This window comes from Arachis duranensis, chromosome 5, assembly GCF_000817695.3.
Source record: "Arachis duranensis cultivar V14167 chromosome 5, aradu.V14167.gnm2.J7QH, whole genome shotgun sequence".
Classification (NCBI taxonomy): domain Eukaryota; kingdom Viridiplantae; phylum Streptophyta; class Magnoliopsida; order Fabales; family Fabaceae; genus Arachis; species Arachis duranensis.
Window position 1 is genome coordinate 104,765,264 of NC_029776.3, and position 15,039 is coordinate 104,780,302.

General features: G+C 33.7%; 2 protein-coding genes across 2 annotated transcripts in view; one reads left to right on the plus strand and one right to left on the minus strand.

Moving 5' to 3' along the window:
- Positions 1–1,012: 1,012 nt before the first annotated feature.
- On the minus strand, positions 1,013–2,820 carry LOC107491150 (protein phosphatase 1 regulatory subunit INH3). The gene is made up of 2 exons (XM_016111929.3): positions 2,666–2,820; positions 1,013–1,807 (listed from the first exon to the last, which is right to left on the minus strand). The coding sequence occupies exon 2, from the start codon at positions 1,722–1,724 to the stop codon at positions 1,344–1,346; it is 381 nt and encodes a 126-aa protein (XP_015967415.1). The 5' UTR covers positions 1,725–1,807; positions 2,666–2,820; the 3' UTR covers positions 1,013–1,343.
- Positions 2,821–3,551: 731 nt separating this feature from the next.
- LOC107491149 (uncharacterized) overlaps positions 3,552–15,039 on the plus strand; it is a 28,692-nt gene continuing 17,204 nt past the window's right edge. Inside the window, 24 exon segments of the mRNA XM_052261543.1 lie at positions 3,552–3,781; positions 4,264–4,400; positions 5,029–5,106; positions 5,287–5,396; positions 5,791–5,884; positions 6,220–6,263; positions 6,715–6,783; positions 6,921–6,979; positions 7,260–7,467; positions 7,831–7,899; positions 8,024–8,103; positions 9,370–9,519; positions 10,202–10,265; positions 10,365–10,466; positions 10,634–10,825; positions 11,214–11,341; positions 11,631–11,781; positions 11,865–11,960; positions 12,085–12,186; positions 13,270–13,328; positions 13,430–13,532; positions 14,031–14,219; positions 14,323–14,439; positions 14,805–15,033. Coding sequence (XP_052117503.1) covers positions 4,310–4,400; positions 5,029–5,106; positions 5,287–5,396; positions 5,791–5,884; positions 6,220–6,263; positions 6,715–6,783; positions 6,921–6,979; positions 7,260–7,467; positions 7,831–7,899; positions 8,024–8,103; positions 9,370–9,519; positions 10,202–10,265; positions 10,365–10,466; positions 10,634–10,825; positions 11,214–11,341; positions 11,631–11,781; positions 11,865–11,960; positions 12,085–12,186; positions 13,270–13,328; positions 13,430–13,532; positions 14,031–14,219; positions 14,323–14,439; positions 14,805–15,033 — 2,584 coding nt within the window. The 5' untranslated portion in view covers positions 3,552–3,781; positions 4,264–4,309.

Here is a 15,039-nt window from a genome sequence, read left to right on the forward strand (position 1 = left end):
CCGATAATATTAGTTTCGAACCCACTTCTCCCCTTTTCTCATTTTTTTTTTCTGCTCCAAAGTTACTACCACCACTCCATCAATAATGCGTTAAGCCTCTTACAACAAAAGGAAGTATTTCGAATTCAAAGTAGAGAGCCTTACAGCAAATCCAGAATAACTACAAAAAATTCCAAGTTATCATCTGAATGAGAGAGATAAAGTTAGATGTGCATATTATCATATTATGTATATTTTGCCCATTGTCAAAATTTTCTAGATCCGTCACTGGCAGAACCTATGAATTATGTTATTTTATTTTACATTTTTAATCCATAACTAATCTCTACAATCTACATGAAACAATTTTAATCATTATAAAGAACTTGAATCCAAAACCTTATTCAAGTGGAGAACTATTATTTCAAAGAACTTGAATCCAAAACCTTATTCAAAGAAAGATGAACATGTATATATACAAGGGTAGCGTAACTTACCAAACCAGCCATTAAGACAAGCGGTATAATTTTGTATAATTTTTCATTAGGGTAAAGTATATTTTTTGTGGCTGAAGTTTGACAAAAATTTCCAAAATACTCATAAGTTTTATTTTGTTTCAATTTTGTCCTAAAAGTTTTCGATTTGCATCAAATATACCCTTGATGGCTAATTTTTCAAAAAGTTTAAGACCAATTCAACAACAATTTCATAAGAACAACCTTCAACACAAGCAAATCAAGCATAATTTTCATGCATTATTGTTATATTGGTCTTAATTTTTTTGAAAATTTAGCCGTCAAAAGTATATTTGATACAAATCGAAAACTTCTGGAACAAAATTGAAACAAAATAAAACTTAATAGTATTTTTGAAACTTTTGCCAAACGTTAAGGACAAAGAGTATACTTTACCCTTTTTCATTTTTTCTGTTGACTCTACCATACCACTCGCCTAAAAATGGGTTGCAAACTTTATTTAAAGAAATAAGATGGTAAAATCATTCAAGGATTATTCTTAACAATCATTCCAGCCGTGATAATAATAATAAAACGATGATGGCAAATAATATTAGAAAGTAAAAACCATCTTTGTCCTTAACGTTTAACAGACATGAAACCCTCTCTACTACAGTAAGGTAGCTGTGATAAAATCAAATTTCAAAGAAAAAATGATTAACATTAAACAAAAGCATTGCTACCATTTCAATGACATGATTTTATGCTTTCAACCCAAGCAACAGGCCAACAATTCCATTGACTAATCAACTTTAAAACTCCTGCTTCATTGACTGCTAGAAACACTTTTCATTTACAAAAAAATATGACTCTCAGTTTTATCTATCACAGCTGTGATCAATCAGAACCTTAACTGCTTGGACCAGCTTCATCATTACTCTTGGAGCAACAACCCCCATCACTGTGATCGTGGGCATGTTTATCGGAGTGATCTGGATTGTCATCTTCATCACTGTCATCCTCATCAAATGACTTCTCTTTGTGAAAGATACAGCACTTCTTGGAGCTCTTCTTCTGCATAAACTCATTGTCTACCGTGCCCTCTTTCCATGTGACCTTCTTCTTGCGACTTAATGGAAGGAAAAGGACTTCTGGTTGCTGCTGTTCTTGTTGCGAGGAAGAGGATGATGGATCAGAACTTCCAATGGTTATGGTAGTGGTGGCAGTGGCAGTGACAGAAGGGGAAGACATGGCTGAAGGCCTGGTGGCAGTCATGCGTCGTCTATCCATGATTGGCAAAATTGGATGTCTCTAATTAATGGCTTAAGCAAATGCAATGCTGAGAAAGTTTCCAAAATGGATAAATGCACAACCTACAAAACATAACACCAATCAATTAATGTTAATAAGCAAAAATAAGAATAAATAAGCCAAAAAGGAATACAAGTGTCATTTTTTCAGTCAATTGAGAGACTGGGGTTTTTGAAACATCAAAGACATCCAACAACCTCTTTCAGTAACAACACAAGTGTCATTTTAAAATCCAACCAAGATATTTAGACATTCAAGTTATACATACATCCAATCATATGATTTCTAACATTGCTCAAGAGAAATGATAAAATATTTGCAAAGCAACACTCATACAAAGCATTCACAAACTAAATCAATATGGAGGTATAATCCATCCATATGATGTTCAAAGAAAGAAACTGGATGAGAAGCACTGTCTATTTTTTCATTTTCAAAGTTCAAGTTCAACTCTTATACATATATTTAAAAGAAATAAAAAAATGTCTATCACATTTATGGGACCTGTAACCAAACATGTTATTAATTCAAGTTTTGCTAAAAGTTGAAATACCCAACACATTCGCTTTAAAATGCATAAAAGGTAATTCCACAAATCACAGACATGTTCAGCATGCCAGGTTTGAATTAAATCAGAAAATCAATTAAAGAAATTATGAAATCATGAGATACCCTAACAATGATCCCCCAAACCAAATTGTCCTGACCATAAAGGGATATTATATTAGAAAATCGAAAAAAAAATTTTTATCCGAACTAAAGGATCGCATAACCCTAAATTTAAAATCACAAGTAGAACTGTGTCCATTTCTTCTACGCATCGAACAATTTTGCACGAAATGAAACAGAAGCAATGATGTATTATTGCAAAAGGCCCAAAAATCAAAAGAAAAATAAATAAGAACCGAAAAAAAAAGAACCTTGAGAATTCGCAGCACTAAGTTTGAAGAGGAGATAGAGTCCACGAATGATCAGCGTCAGAAAGGGGCGAGGGACGCGATTCTCTCTGTAAAGCGATGTTCGAAGGAAAGCTTTCTTACAACAATTTGAGTTCCTTTTTTCCCAAACAAAGCAAATATAATTGTTCGTTATTTTTTAATAAAAATATTTCAGTATATATATTTTTGGAGAAGTTATGGGCCGTTTTTGCACGAGTTTTTTTAATTTTGGATAAAATATTATTTTATCTGTAATATTTGGAATCAATTTTAATTTGATTTTTAATATTTTAAATAAATTTAATATTATTTTATTATTAAATAGATTTTAAATAAATTTAAATAGATTTAAATTATCTTATTATTAAATTTAATATAAATTTGAAGAGTTAATAATTGATGATTAAAATTTGAAATTTTGTAAATAAAGAAAATTAAGGAGGAGAAGATTTTCGTTATATTTTCTAACAAATAAAAGAAGATATGACTTAATTAATAATATTATTAATATTTAAGTCACTCATTCTAGTAACTATTATGCTTAAATTTAACTACAAGACAACATTGAATTTGGTTAAATTTTTTTGGGATAGAAATAAAATTTTTAAAATACTAGAGATCAAATTAGAATTTAATCCAAATATTAAGAATTAAAATAGTATTTTTTTTTTATTTGTCATGATATCTCCCAATTCAACAAATTAAAAATTAATTTGTCTGGAATTGAAATCTTATGGCCAAAATAGTACTTTACCTTTTAAATATTTTAATTCTTATTTTTTTATTTTAGATGGAGTGGGCCATGACCCGTTTAACTTTTTTAGTTAAACCATTTTGCAGAATCCATACAAAAAGAGAGTTGCAGAATAAATTAATAATAAAAAAAGAAAAGAAAAAGTTCGACAATTCTGTGTCACTCGCGAGAACACACAGCTTCCTTGCTTTTGATTTTGAGCGACGTTCGCATCTCACAGCTACCGCGCGCGCCTCGTCGGTCACCGTTTTCCGGTCGCATCACGTCAGGTCGACGGTGGCGTCTTTCCGGTCTTCGGTTGCTGCTTGACAGCTCACACCGTTGCACCTACTTCGTTCTTCCACGTGCGTTTGCTTTCGTTTCTTTCTCAACGTTTTTTTTTGTTATTCGTTTTCTTCTTCGTACTTACTCTAGCTTTTTTTATTCCTAATTTCTGTTTCTGAATGTTGTATAGTTGTTAGTGGTTAGTGTTTAGTTGTGACTAATGACTTATCAATTTGCGTTGTGGAAATTCGTTTATCGACTTTGTACTTAAATTTGAGCTAGATGATTTTGGTTCAATTTCAGTTTGGTTTTATATATCTGTGATTTTCCAGTGAGGACTAGTTTTAACAAACTTCTGCTTGGAAATTCTGATTGCTTTGCACAATTGCACCAAAAAGATGGAATCAGCTGAATTTTACATGATAGTTCAAACTTCAAACCAAGTGGTTGATAGTCTTATATTAATATAAAAAAGAAGTGTTTAAAAGTAGCATTTCTGTTACTCTGCTTGTTTCAAATCCTTGTTTGCTTTCACTAACCTGGCTGTAATTAGTTTCTGCAGATGAAGATATTGATGTTGTTGTGTAGGCAAATATAATACCTAAGCAATGTTTGAAGGCTTGGTTCAACAGTTGCTCTTGGGTTACCTTGGTCGATATTTCAAAGATATCCAGAAAGAGCAGCTGAAGATTAGACTTGGTACGTAACACACTTTAAGTGCTTCTTTGGTAATAATCTTGCATAATGTCTAATACTGCACCTTTTTGGGAACATGATAGCATGACATGAATTTATATTTTTTGAGCTGAGCTTGGTGCTCCTTGTAATGGTGTTGGGTTAGGGTTGATTTTGTTTCTCTGATTTAGTCCATTAAACCATAAATTATGGGTTTTAACTTTTACTTGTAAATGCTAGAAAGCTCATTCACACTTGATAATATAGTTTACATTGATACTCTTCCTGCTGCCACTTATTCTTGCGGAAATGGATTTGATTGAACATTTGGACTTGTGAAGATAAAGTGCCATCCATATTGTCCTCTTATATTAAATGCATCATATGGTCCTCAAATGTCAAATTATAAAATGACCAATTTTATGTCAAAAAAGGACATCAAAAAACCAATTGAATGTCAAAAATTAATAATGAAGGGCCAGACTGATGTCATGACCTATTTATTGCTGGAAGAGATGAGGATGAAACAGGTATTGCTTGTATGTTTGAAGGACTTAAACGTGTGTGTGAACTTATTTTTGTATCTGTGAGTATGTTTAATTGAAGGTTGTTTGTGGACTGATTTTAAAGTTGAATGTTTGTTATCATTTAGAGGTGGTACTACTAGAGAATGTGGAGCTAATACTTGAAGCATTTGATTATCTCCAGCTTCCGTTTGCACTAAAGCAAGGTGCAGTGATCTTATCCTTCTATATACATTTTAATGACTTTTTCCGTTTTACCATTATTCCGTACTATTTTTTCCCCCCTTGATACATTGGTTGATTAGAAAAATTCATGGATGATGGAAGGTATGTGCAAAGGTGCTCCTATTTTCTTTAACCTAATGGAGGTTGTAATTTTTGGCTAGGTCGAGTTGGGAGGTTAAGCATCAAAATTCCTTGGAAAAAGCCCTGGGATCCTATTATAATTATTTTAGAGGATGTCTTTGTTTCTGCATCCCAGAGAGATGATCAAGAGGTACGTCTTAATTCTTTCACTTTGAGTACAGTCATCTGTATCATAAACTTTCACGACTGTATTAGATGCTTTGTAACAATTATTTATATGTCCATAGAATAATTACTTAATGAGTTAATGAAAATAACAAAGACAAGGAAATTTTAGATATCAAGTCATACATTCACACTAGACCTATTTAGCATCCACACATTACATCAAAGGAATTAGGTGTCAGTCATCTGTATGGAGTAAAACACATGGTCTCTTCAGAGGACTTCCCTCTCACATGTTGAGAGATTGGAAATCCGCAGTTCACAAATGTTTTGATTTTCTCTGTATTCTTAGTTGGGAGGATATCTTTTCCTCCACTTTGCATCTTTTCTTCCGTAACAATTTAATTTTGAGGTGATAGTGGGGTGCTGAAGCTGTCGAGAAAAGAGAATTTGCTGGCAAAAAGGCTAAGCTAGCAGCAGCAGAGTTGGAAAAGTTATCCAGACGTGTGAGTGGTAAGTCCTTTGTTTTCAATTTGAAGTCCTACCCATTAAAGTTCCTTTTAGTGATTTTGTTTATAGTTGGGTTCTACAATCTCCCCAATTTGCAGTATTTTAGTCCCTATTGCATTTGTCCTAATTTTTGAAAGAAAAGGATTGATTAGCTTTGTTGCATCTTTTAACTTTACTAAAGAAGATATAAAATTCGGAGTTTGAGCTTTTGGACTTGTCATTTGTGTTAATTCATTCTTATTTTATTTTAGTTTTGTATTTTTTAAATCCATTTGATGTTTGACTGAAATACTCATAAAATTGGTTTGTTAATAACTTAATCGCTTTATCTTCTGCAGGTAGCAATGCCGGCCAATCATTCATTTCTCACATCACTGCAAAGGTAGAATTATTTTATATTGATATTGTTTTTTATTATGCTTATTTCTTGATGTCAATCCGATCAAAACATGTCAGTCATATGTTGCGGAAACTTGATTAAATAAAGAGCTAAAGGCTAGTGGAGCCAACATGAATTAAAACTCTTGGCTTCTTGGTTAAATAGCCTTTGATACCATCATGTCAATGGTTGTCACACCAATGTTTATGTGGTCAGTTGCTGGTCTAGGAATGGGTTTTCAGATGGTAAAAAATCCACTTGTTACATGGGGTGTGTGTGTGTATAAGTTTCTTCATCTATTTTTAACTTCTCTTTGCTTTCCCTTTATTAAGAATAATTAAAATAATGAAGAAACAAAAAGAAAGTGGTAATATCATACCTGGTACCAATGAGCTTTATCATGATTTGTGATACGATACGATATGACCCCTGATGCTTTATCCTTTTTCATCAGGTTCTTGACAGCATTCAAGTAGACATTAGGAATTTTCATGTTTTATACAGTGATATGCAGAATGACATGGTAAGTTTATCTTCAGGCCATACCTTTTTCCCCTTCAAATGGACCCAACACAAACCCACAGATTTGATGGTGGTGGTTTTTGGATAATAAATCCAATTGGCTTTTTCTTTTCTCATAATTTTACTGTATTTTTGCAGGGGCATGTTATGTTTGGTTTGAAGTTCTCTAATTTGACCATGAAGCAAAATGTTGCTGGGTGATGCTCTCTCACTTTCATCTTGCTTACTAGTGGATCTCTCTCTGTGGCTGTTCACGCTTTTTGGGTTTGTTAATATTGCATTTTAACCTAAATTTCACTGACAATAACAATATTAATTTTCCCACCAAAACCATTTAGGCATTTTATAATCAACCTCCACTAAAGTTAAAAAATTTAACTAATTTGTATTGTTCTGTTGATGCTGTTGTGCAAATTTTTTAATATGGCAGTTTATATGTTGACCAATATTTGACTTATTTTATTCTCCATTTTTCAGGTCTTATAATGCAAGGGTGAGGGTGGTCCAAGAGCATAAAATCGTAGAGATTAAAGGACTGGAATTTTATTCCAGTATATTTCATGGTTCAATGGAATTGGTAACTGTGAATGGGATGAGTAACTCCCACTTAGCAACTAATATAAGATCTGAAGGGGAATATTATAATTCTATATTGGCTCCTTGTGATGTAACCATAACTCTTTCGGTATGGATATCTTAATAGAACTCTTAATTTTAATATTTATCTTTTATCTTAATTATAGTTATGCCTTCTCTGTATAAAAAAGTACCTGTTACATTTTTTCTAGACAGTATTTCTTGTTAATTTGTTATAGATTGCAGACACCATAGCTCTCCTTCCTTTTTATTTGCTACATATTTCCATGAATTGCTTGGTAAATGTGTACTGTATTTTCTTCATTTTGTTTTGGCCCTGCTTAATTACTTGGGTTTAGATTTATGAAACATGATTTAGTGCAAGATTCCGTTTCAGTTCTATTTAATTACTATTAATATGTTGAATAGGATTTCTTCTTATTTAATTTTGGTTCTCTGTTCTTTCTTCCAGGCTAACAGATCACATAGGCCTGATGATGATGCACCACAGTATTCTGTCAGTGCTGAAATGAGTGGTTTGGTTGGTACCCTTTCTTTTAGTGTTTGGAGTTTGCTAATTAAGTCATTTGTTAAATTGTTCCTGCCTATCTCTCTGATACCGTACATATTTTTTATGTCTTTCTAATATTGTTTATATTTATCAGGTTGTATCCTTAGATGAGTGCCAGTTGCAACAGATGTTTATCGTGTGGGATTATGTTTGCATTTGTAGGTTAAGAGAAAAGTAAGTTCACTGCTCAAAGCCTGCAATTATTGTGGTGGCACTGTTAAAGCAGTTCCCTTGCAACAAACCTTTGTGTGATGTATAAATTATTAGCCCCATCTGAAGTGAAATAATTGTGAGGAAGAAACTTACAAAATGAAACCTGCATTATTCATTAAATAAGGAAGCAGAGGTTTTTGAACTATCAAACTCATCATCTTATTATTATTATTCTTTAGCAATTTATTTTTAGCAGAAGAATCATGGATCACACATGAAAGAAGGTTCTTAACTTAATAGTTCTCCCCTCTTCTAAGAGCCTGTCAAATTAGCCTATTTCAGTGGTTGAAAAACAAACCAGTGGAAGCGAAGATGCTTTTGGTCATTGGCTTCTTAGTAATTTGTATTTATATAAAAAATACAAACTCAATCTTAAAATTGAATTAACAATTGGTTGGTGTATCTTCTACGTTATAAGGTGTAAGGATCTTGATGTCCAGTAGTTCCACCAATCAGACAATTCTATTATGTACCCCCAGCTAAAATCTGATGACCCATTTTAGCATTGGTCAGGAGACAGATACCCTAATCGTACTAGTATTCTAGCTGAGTTAGAGCTTACACTTGGGTGAATTGTCAAAACTCTTGTCTATGCAAGTGTGCTGTGTAATTTATTTTGTTCTTTTCTCTACCATCATTGCTAAGCAGTCTAAAATCACTTTCTAGGAGTTATTTGTTTTTGCTTGTTGTAGCATCTCGACTTGTATTCAAAATCTTATGATTTCCATCATTATGGTGAGTTTGGCTGTAAATGTAAATCTCATCCACGAAAACTTCTCCCCCATTTTTTAACCACACAACAAACTCACCTTTAGTACAACCGTTACTCATATTAAAGTCTAAACAACAACAACAACAAAGTCTGATCTCACTAGGTGAGGTCGGCTACATAGATCAAACAACACTGTTGTGTCCTATCATGTATCATGTTTACAATGTGACCATATACACGTCTTCTTTGACCACCTCGTGTACGGTCTTCTTGGGTCTAACTCTTCCTTTCGCCACCTAATATCATCCATTTGATCCAACCTCCATGCTGGGTGCTCTGCTGATCTTCTCCCTACATGTCCATCCTACCTGAGATGAGATTCTACTTCTTTTCAACATTAGGCGCTACTCCAACTTCCCCCCTTATACTGTTGTTTCTTTGTCCATCCATACGCGTTTGGTCCTCATATTAAAGTATACTATTAGGTTTTTTAATTATTTTTTCATATTATGTAGGTATGGCCGCTTTCGTCCTTGGCACTGTCCTCTACCAAGAAAATCTAAGGGTTGGCAAATATTTTGGTGGCACTATGCACAAGAATCAGTCCTTTCAGATGTACGCAAGAAACAAAAGAAAACATCATGGAGATACCTTGGGGATAGATTGTGAGTTCATGCAATGATTATTTTACTTAATAAAGTATTAGATAATTTTGTTTTTCTCTCTCTTTCGACGATACTCAATGCATGCTTGACTTTTTCAGTGGTGTTGTGGTTCTTGAGAAATGGCTTCTTTTTGTGATTCCACACACTTGACATCCTTATGTTGATAGCGAGGTAGCACCTAAGACCTATAGAGAGTGTTTGGTTGGTGGATAATCTCCCTTGTCAGCAAGAGCTGATCTAAGTCTAGGATACGCGAAACACTGATTAAAGATGTGGAATAATGCATCTACAAAACGTCAGTTAATAGAAAATGCAAGCACAATTATCATCATCAAGGTTGAAAGTGATTGTCTTTAGGGAATGAGTTAGGAATTCAAATATGGTTTGCAAGTAAACAATCTAGATAGATCAGCACTACCTTTTACTTATATTTGTGTTAGAGGATGACAAAACAGTGCATCCAAATTGGCCATTCTCCTTTTTTGCTCTCCAATGCACAGGAAAATCACATATCTTTCATGTTTGCATTTATTCTTACTTTTTTTTTTTTCTGTTATTTGCTTCTTTTGTTCGATTTGAGAAAAAGATTTTATATTTGATTTCCTTTTGAGGTTCTTCCTTATGCAGTTTCTCGTTGACAGTCACCTACCTTGTTTGATAAATCCTTGTTTCCTGTACACAGAAGCTACCGTCGGAAATATATTAACTTGTACAAGATTAAGTTGGATTTTCTTCAACAACAACAGGTGCTCCCTCCCTCCCTCCCTCTCTCTCTCTCTCTCTCTCTCTCTCTCTGATTGTTAGTTCTATTCTTCCCCATTGATGATTAGATTTGTGTTTATTAGCCAGTTGATGAAGATGTGCTCCAAGATTTGGAAGAAATGGAGAAAGAATCAGATTTGGATGATATTCTGAATTATCGATCTGCTGCAGAATATGCTATGCGGGTAAGTGTGCTAAAGGTCATTTGATGGATACTTAATTTTTGCTTGTTTGGTGTTGTATTCTTTATTTGATTGGCATGTTTTGGGCAATATTGATGCTACGCACATCCTTAATGTGATTTATCCTTGTGTGGTTGATTCTTACGGCTAGTGTTTGTCTGTTCTTTCAGGAATTACTTTCAGGGTGTTCTGCTCCTAACAATGGGAGGATGCACATTGATATTCCTACAGAAAAGTCGTCCATAGATGACCATGCAGTCAAATCACGGGGATGGTTGAATTGGTTATCTCGTGGTATGCTTGGTGCTGGTGGAACTGATGATTCCAGTCAATTTTCAGGAGTTGTGTCATTTGATGTTGAGGTGCTGGTGCTTAATTATTTATTAAATTAAATTGTAACCTTATATTGAGGAATGGTCTATTCTTGTGCTTGATTGGTTTGCCCTCATGATTAATTTGGATGTCACAAATGATATTTTGCTTTAATTTCCCATTTGGAATGCATCTTGGAAGAATGCAGTTTTGATTGTTTTGACTGCTATGATGTAATCATGACTTACAATATAATGTAAAAATTCAGTCATGTGAGTTATTGAGGTACATGGCCAAATTTTAACCACAAAGTGCTAATAGGTAGCGGTACCCTTGATTTGTATAGGACTTCTGTAGGAATCTTCAGTTATTTATGTAGAATGCCTTTTTCCCTTTTATTTATTTATTTAATTATTTTTACTTTTTCCTTATTTCCAGGATATATCTGAGGCAACAGAATTTCATCCTGTAGTTTCATCCAGTCTTGACATTGCTACAAAGCATGAATTATGCACATTGGCATTGAAGATTGCAATTAATCAGATTTCTGCAACCCTGCGTAGCAAGTATTGTGCTCTGTTCATACTCTTAAGAGCAGTCTTTTGCCTATTATACTAAGGATTGATTGATCTTTTATGTAGTTTGCCACTTACAGATATTTTTTCTCCATCAAAAGAGAAAAAAAAAAATTGTCCGTAAGAGGGCATATTCTCAATTTCAAAAAAGCCGGTGATCTTGAATTCACTAAATTTGTTTCATTGAAATGATTGTTTGTGTAAAATGAATTAAAACGCCCATTAATAGTCAACTAATTATTCCATCTTTCTCTCATTATCTCTCTCTCATTTTTTCTAGGAGGTATGGTAAAGCAATTGCAGAAATAATTCTTGAAGGTGGGATTGTTGAGTCTAAGCTCTACAAAGAACATGGAGTTTTTTTATCCAAATTCAAATTCGCGAAAGTAGTTCTTCCAAATAGCCAGGAAGTGATTGTACATATTAGAAGGGTTTGTATTTTGTAATTTTTTTGTACAATTATTTGTGTATCAGCATCAGTTCTATTTACAAGGTATTGTTTCTTTATTTGCAGCCTTTCATTGAAAATAATACATCAGATATTGACGATCATGCATGCAGCATTCAAGTAGATTTTTCATCTGATGGAGATACAGCCATGTCAGTAAAGGTATTGTTGATGCGCATAGTGAGTCACTAAGAGTTGTTTTGTATTTGTGTAAGTATGCAAGTTAAAAGCAGAAATGTTCTGTTTTTTTTTGTATTATGTTTATTTCTTCCATTTTATGTTCCAGGGAGTGCTTCAACAAATTCAAGTGATGTTTGATGGGAACATCTTTTTGAATCTGCTGGAGTTTTATGATGTCTTTACAACTTTCAAATTTCATAATGAAAGGGTATGTGCCATGATTATTGATGTGCTAGCTAATCTTTTTGAATTGTTTTCCCTTGGTCTCCTGTTTAAGTTGTACTTATGTTCAGTCAATGAGATTTTAAATTCTTTTATGAAGGAATTTCATATAATGAGATTAGTACCTTTCAATGTTCCTAATTTTTGACATGTAATTTTGTTTTGTTTATTTTTATTTGAAGGCTTCACATGGCTATTTCCCTGATGTTCTTGTTATTTGTGGGGTGAATTCGGAATCAGTATCACTTTTGTTTTTACATTGTATAGTGTCTGATTTTTTATGACTGCATTGTTTGGTATCTTTGGTTAATGTTGCGTGTGTCCATAGAGGTTTAGATATTTTTTTTTCGTTGATTGGCTTTGTTGGTTTCGGGAGGAGGAAGGGTGCCAAATATTTGTGGTAGTGTGCTGTCTGTGCTACTGTTTGGGGTATTCTACTGCAGCATCTCCCGCATCTTCAATGAGAAACATCCAGACAAGCAAGCGTTGTGGGATAGTGTTAGATGTGTTGGTTTACTTGGTCAAGGTGCATGATCTTTTTAGAGGGGTATCTCTTTCAGAGATCCAGATATATTGGAAATTTTGCTCCTTTGATGTATTTTTTGTTTAACCTAATCTTTTGCATTGAAGATCACATCCTCCATGCCTTTTGTAATATCTCTCTCCCTCCTTGTTAACAATATTTCTTCATTCATCAAAAAAGAAAAAGGTTGAATGTCAAAGTTGAAGGGTTTGATAATTTGTAATCATGGTTATGATTATGTTTCTATTCAAGTAGTCAATCCCCACTCTAGGGTTGGTTGCAGCATATAGTTTGCCAATTTTTCTGTAACTTCTGCTACATCTGGAATTGTAGTAATATGGAAACTTCTGATGACTTTTTCCACTAGCTGAGTTTGGGTACATGATTCACATGACACAATTGTGCACTATCCAATACTCTGAACAACATGGATGTCTTTAATATTTGGAAGGCAAATGTTCTGTCTTAGATGTTTCATTATAGTTGTATATGGAGGGTAATTGGGATAAAAGGTGTTAGATTTCTATTTTCTTTGTCCAACTGCAGGTGCTGTTGTCACTGAATGGAATGAAAAATGACAACGCTCGGCTCTTATCCAAAGCAGAGTAAGTTGTACTTTAGTTATTACTCAAACATAACTTCTATTGCAACTTGCAAGTGAGATCTCAAACCATAGCATAACAATTGGGTTTCATCTAATATGCAGATATGTTTTCGAGAACAATAAGAAAGTTATGTGGGAAATTACTATCTTTGATGTTTCTGTTAATATTCCGTGGAGGAATACAGCAGCAAAATATTGCAACTTGGTAACTCCATTATATTCCAAATTATAATTGATTTGTGTCCATTATTGTCTGAAGATGTGAATGTATCAATTAGTTTTGCTGGGAAACTAGAAGTTATGCCATTTTTTTTCCCTTGCATTGTGTGGCTGTTGCTTGTCTCTGGAAATAGTTCTTTTGGCAAGCATTGGGAATGATCTTCAATTTTTTAGCATTGTTTGATAGGAATTAAAGTTTGCTATAAACTAGCTAAAATTTAACATTCAAAATTTGTGGGATAAGATTATGTGGTTACCCTCTATTTGGTAAAGTGCATGATCTTTTAAGATGGTTTTCTTTTGGGTTTGTTTTGTTCACTCAATTAAATAAAAAAATAATAATAAAGCTTCACTCAACTAGAGAGAGAGAGAGAGAGAGAGAGAGAGAGATTTAAACGTCTGCCCTTTGCATTTCTATAGTTCACATTGGTTTCTAATCATTTTTGTGCTGTTAATAATTCTAATTACTCTTATTTTACCACAGTTGATGAATTCAAGGTCTTTATGCTTGAAATCAACTGAGAATCTTGAATCGTTCTCTTCAAATGATGAGGACCACCAACCCTACTGTGTGAAGAGCTTTTTAAATTCGATATCTGCATCAGATATTTGTATAGGAATCCAACTTCAAGATTTGTACAATTATTTTGATGTTAGACTCGATGATTTCCAGGTTGGGTCCTTAGTCCCAATAGCTTTATTGTTGATTTATATATTTGTTATATATCCTGAAGCTTGGATCATGCTAATTATGGGATTGTTTGTTGTTTCTATAGATCACTTTAATTGGTTCTGACCAGTCAGAAAAGGTTTCTATTCTACAGAAATTGAGTGCAACATTCTTCCTGGCATCTTGTGTAATCCCGGATGAATCCATTTTGAAGCAGTTGGAGGTGATCAGCATGCTAGTGAAAATTAAGCTGATGTGAACATTCACTTGTCACATATACACCATTGCACACACAAATGGGATTATGATTCTCTTCTGTTTTCCAGTAACATGAGAGTATCGTGTTATAAGACATAAATCTTGTTATTGTAGGACCTATGACTATTTGTGTTTGATTGATCAATTTTAATTGTTTTTTTTTCTCACTACATTACAACTTTGATTTTGTCGGTAATGTGAGAGAATCCTAATCCCACGTAAATGAATCTGCAACTAAATAGTAATTTTCCTTCCCCTCCCTTTTGTTATCACACACACCCCTCCCATCTCTGTGTCTGCGTGTTGATTCCTAATATTTCTGAATTTCAGGTCTATGTTTTCATAGCACCATTTAAAGCACACTTCTCTCCTTCCATATATGGTGCAATCTTAGAATTGATCACTTATCAAGGAACCTTGCATCTGAGCAGGGAATCTGAAACCTTGAACTGGCCTTATCCTCCTAATGTGCCTTCGGTTACGCCAAAATCTTCCACTTTTGGAATATCCATTAGTTCAAAATTTGGCTCAGTTGATCTGGAAGTGGACTTTGAAAATAGTGGAG

Bases quoted from the DNA above. Each gene is read 5' to 3' on its own strand.
- LOC107491150 (XM_016111929.3), bottom strand. From the start codon at position 1,724: ATGGATAGACGACGCATGACTGCCACCAGGCCTTCAGCCATGTCTTCC.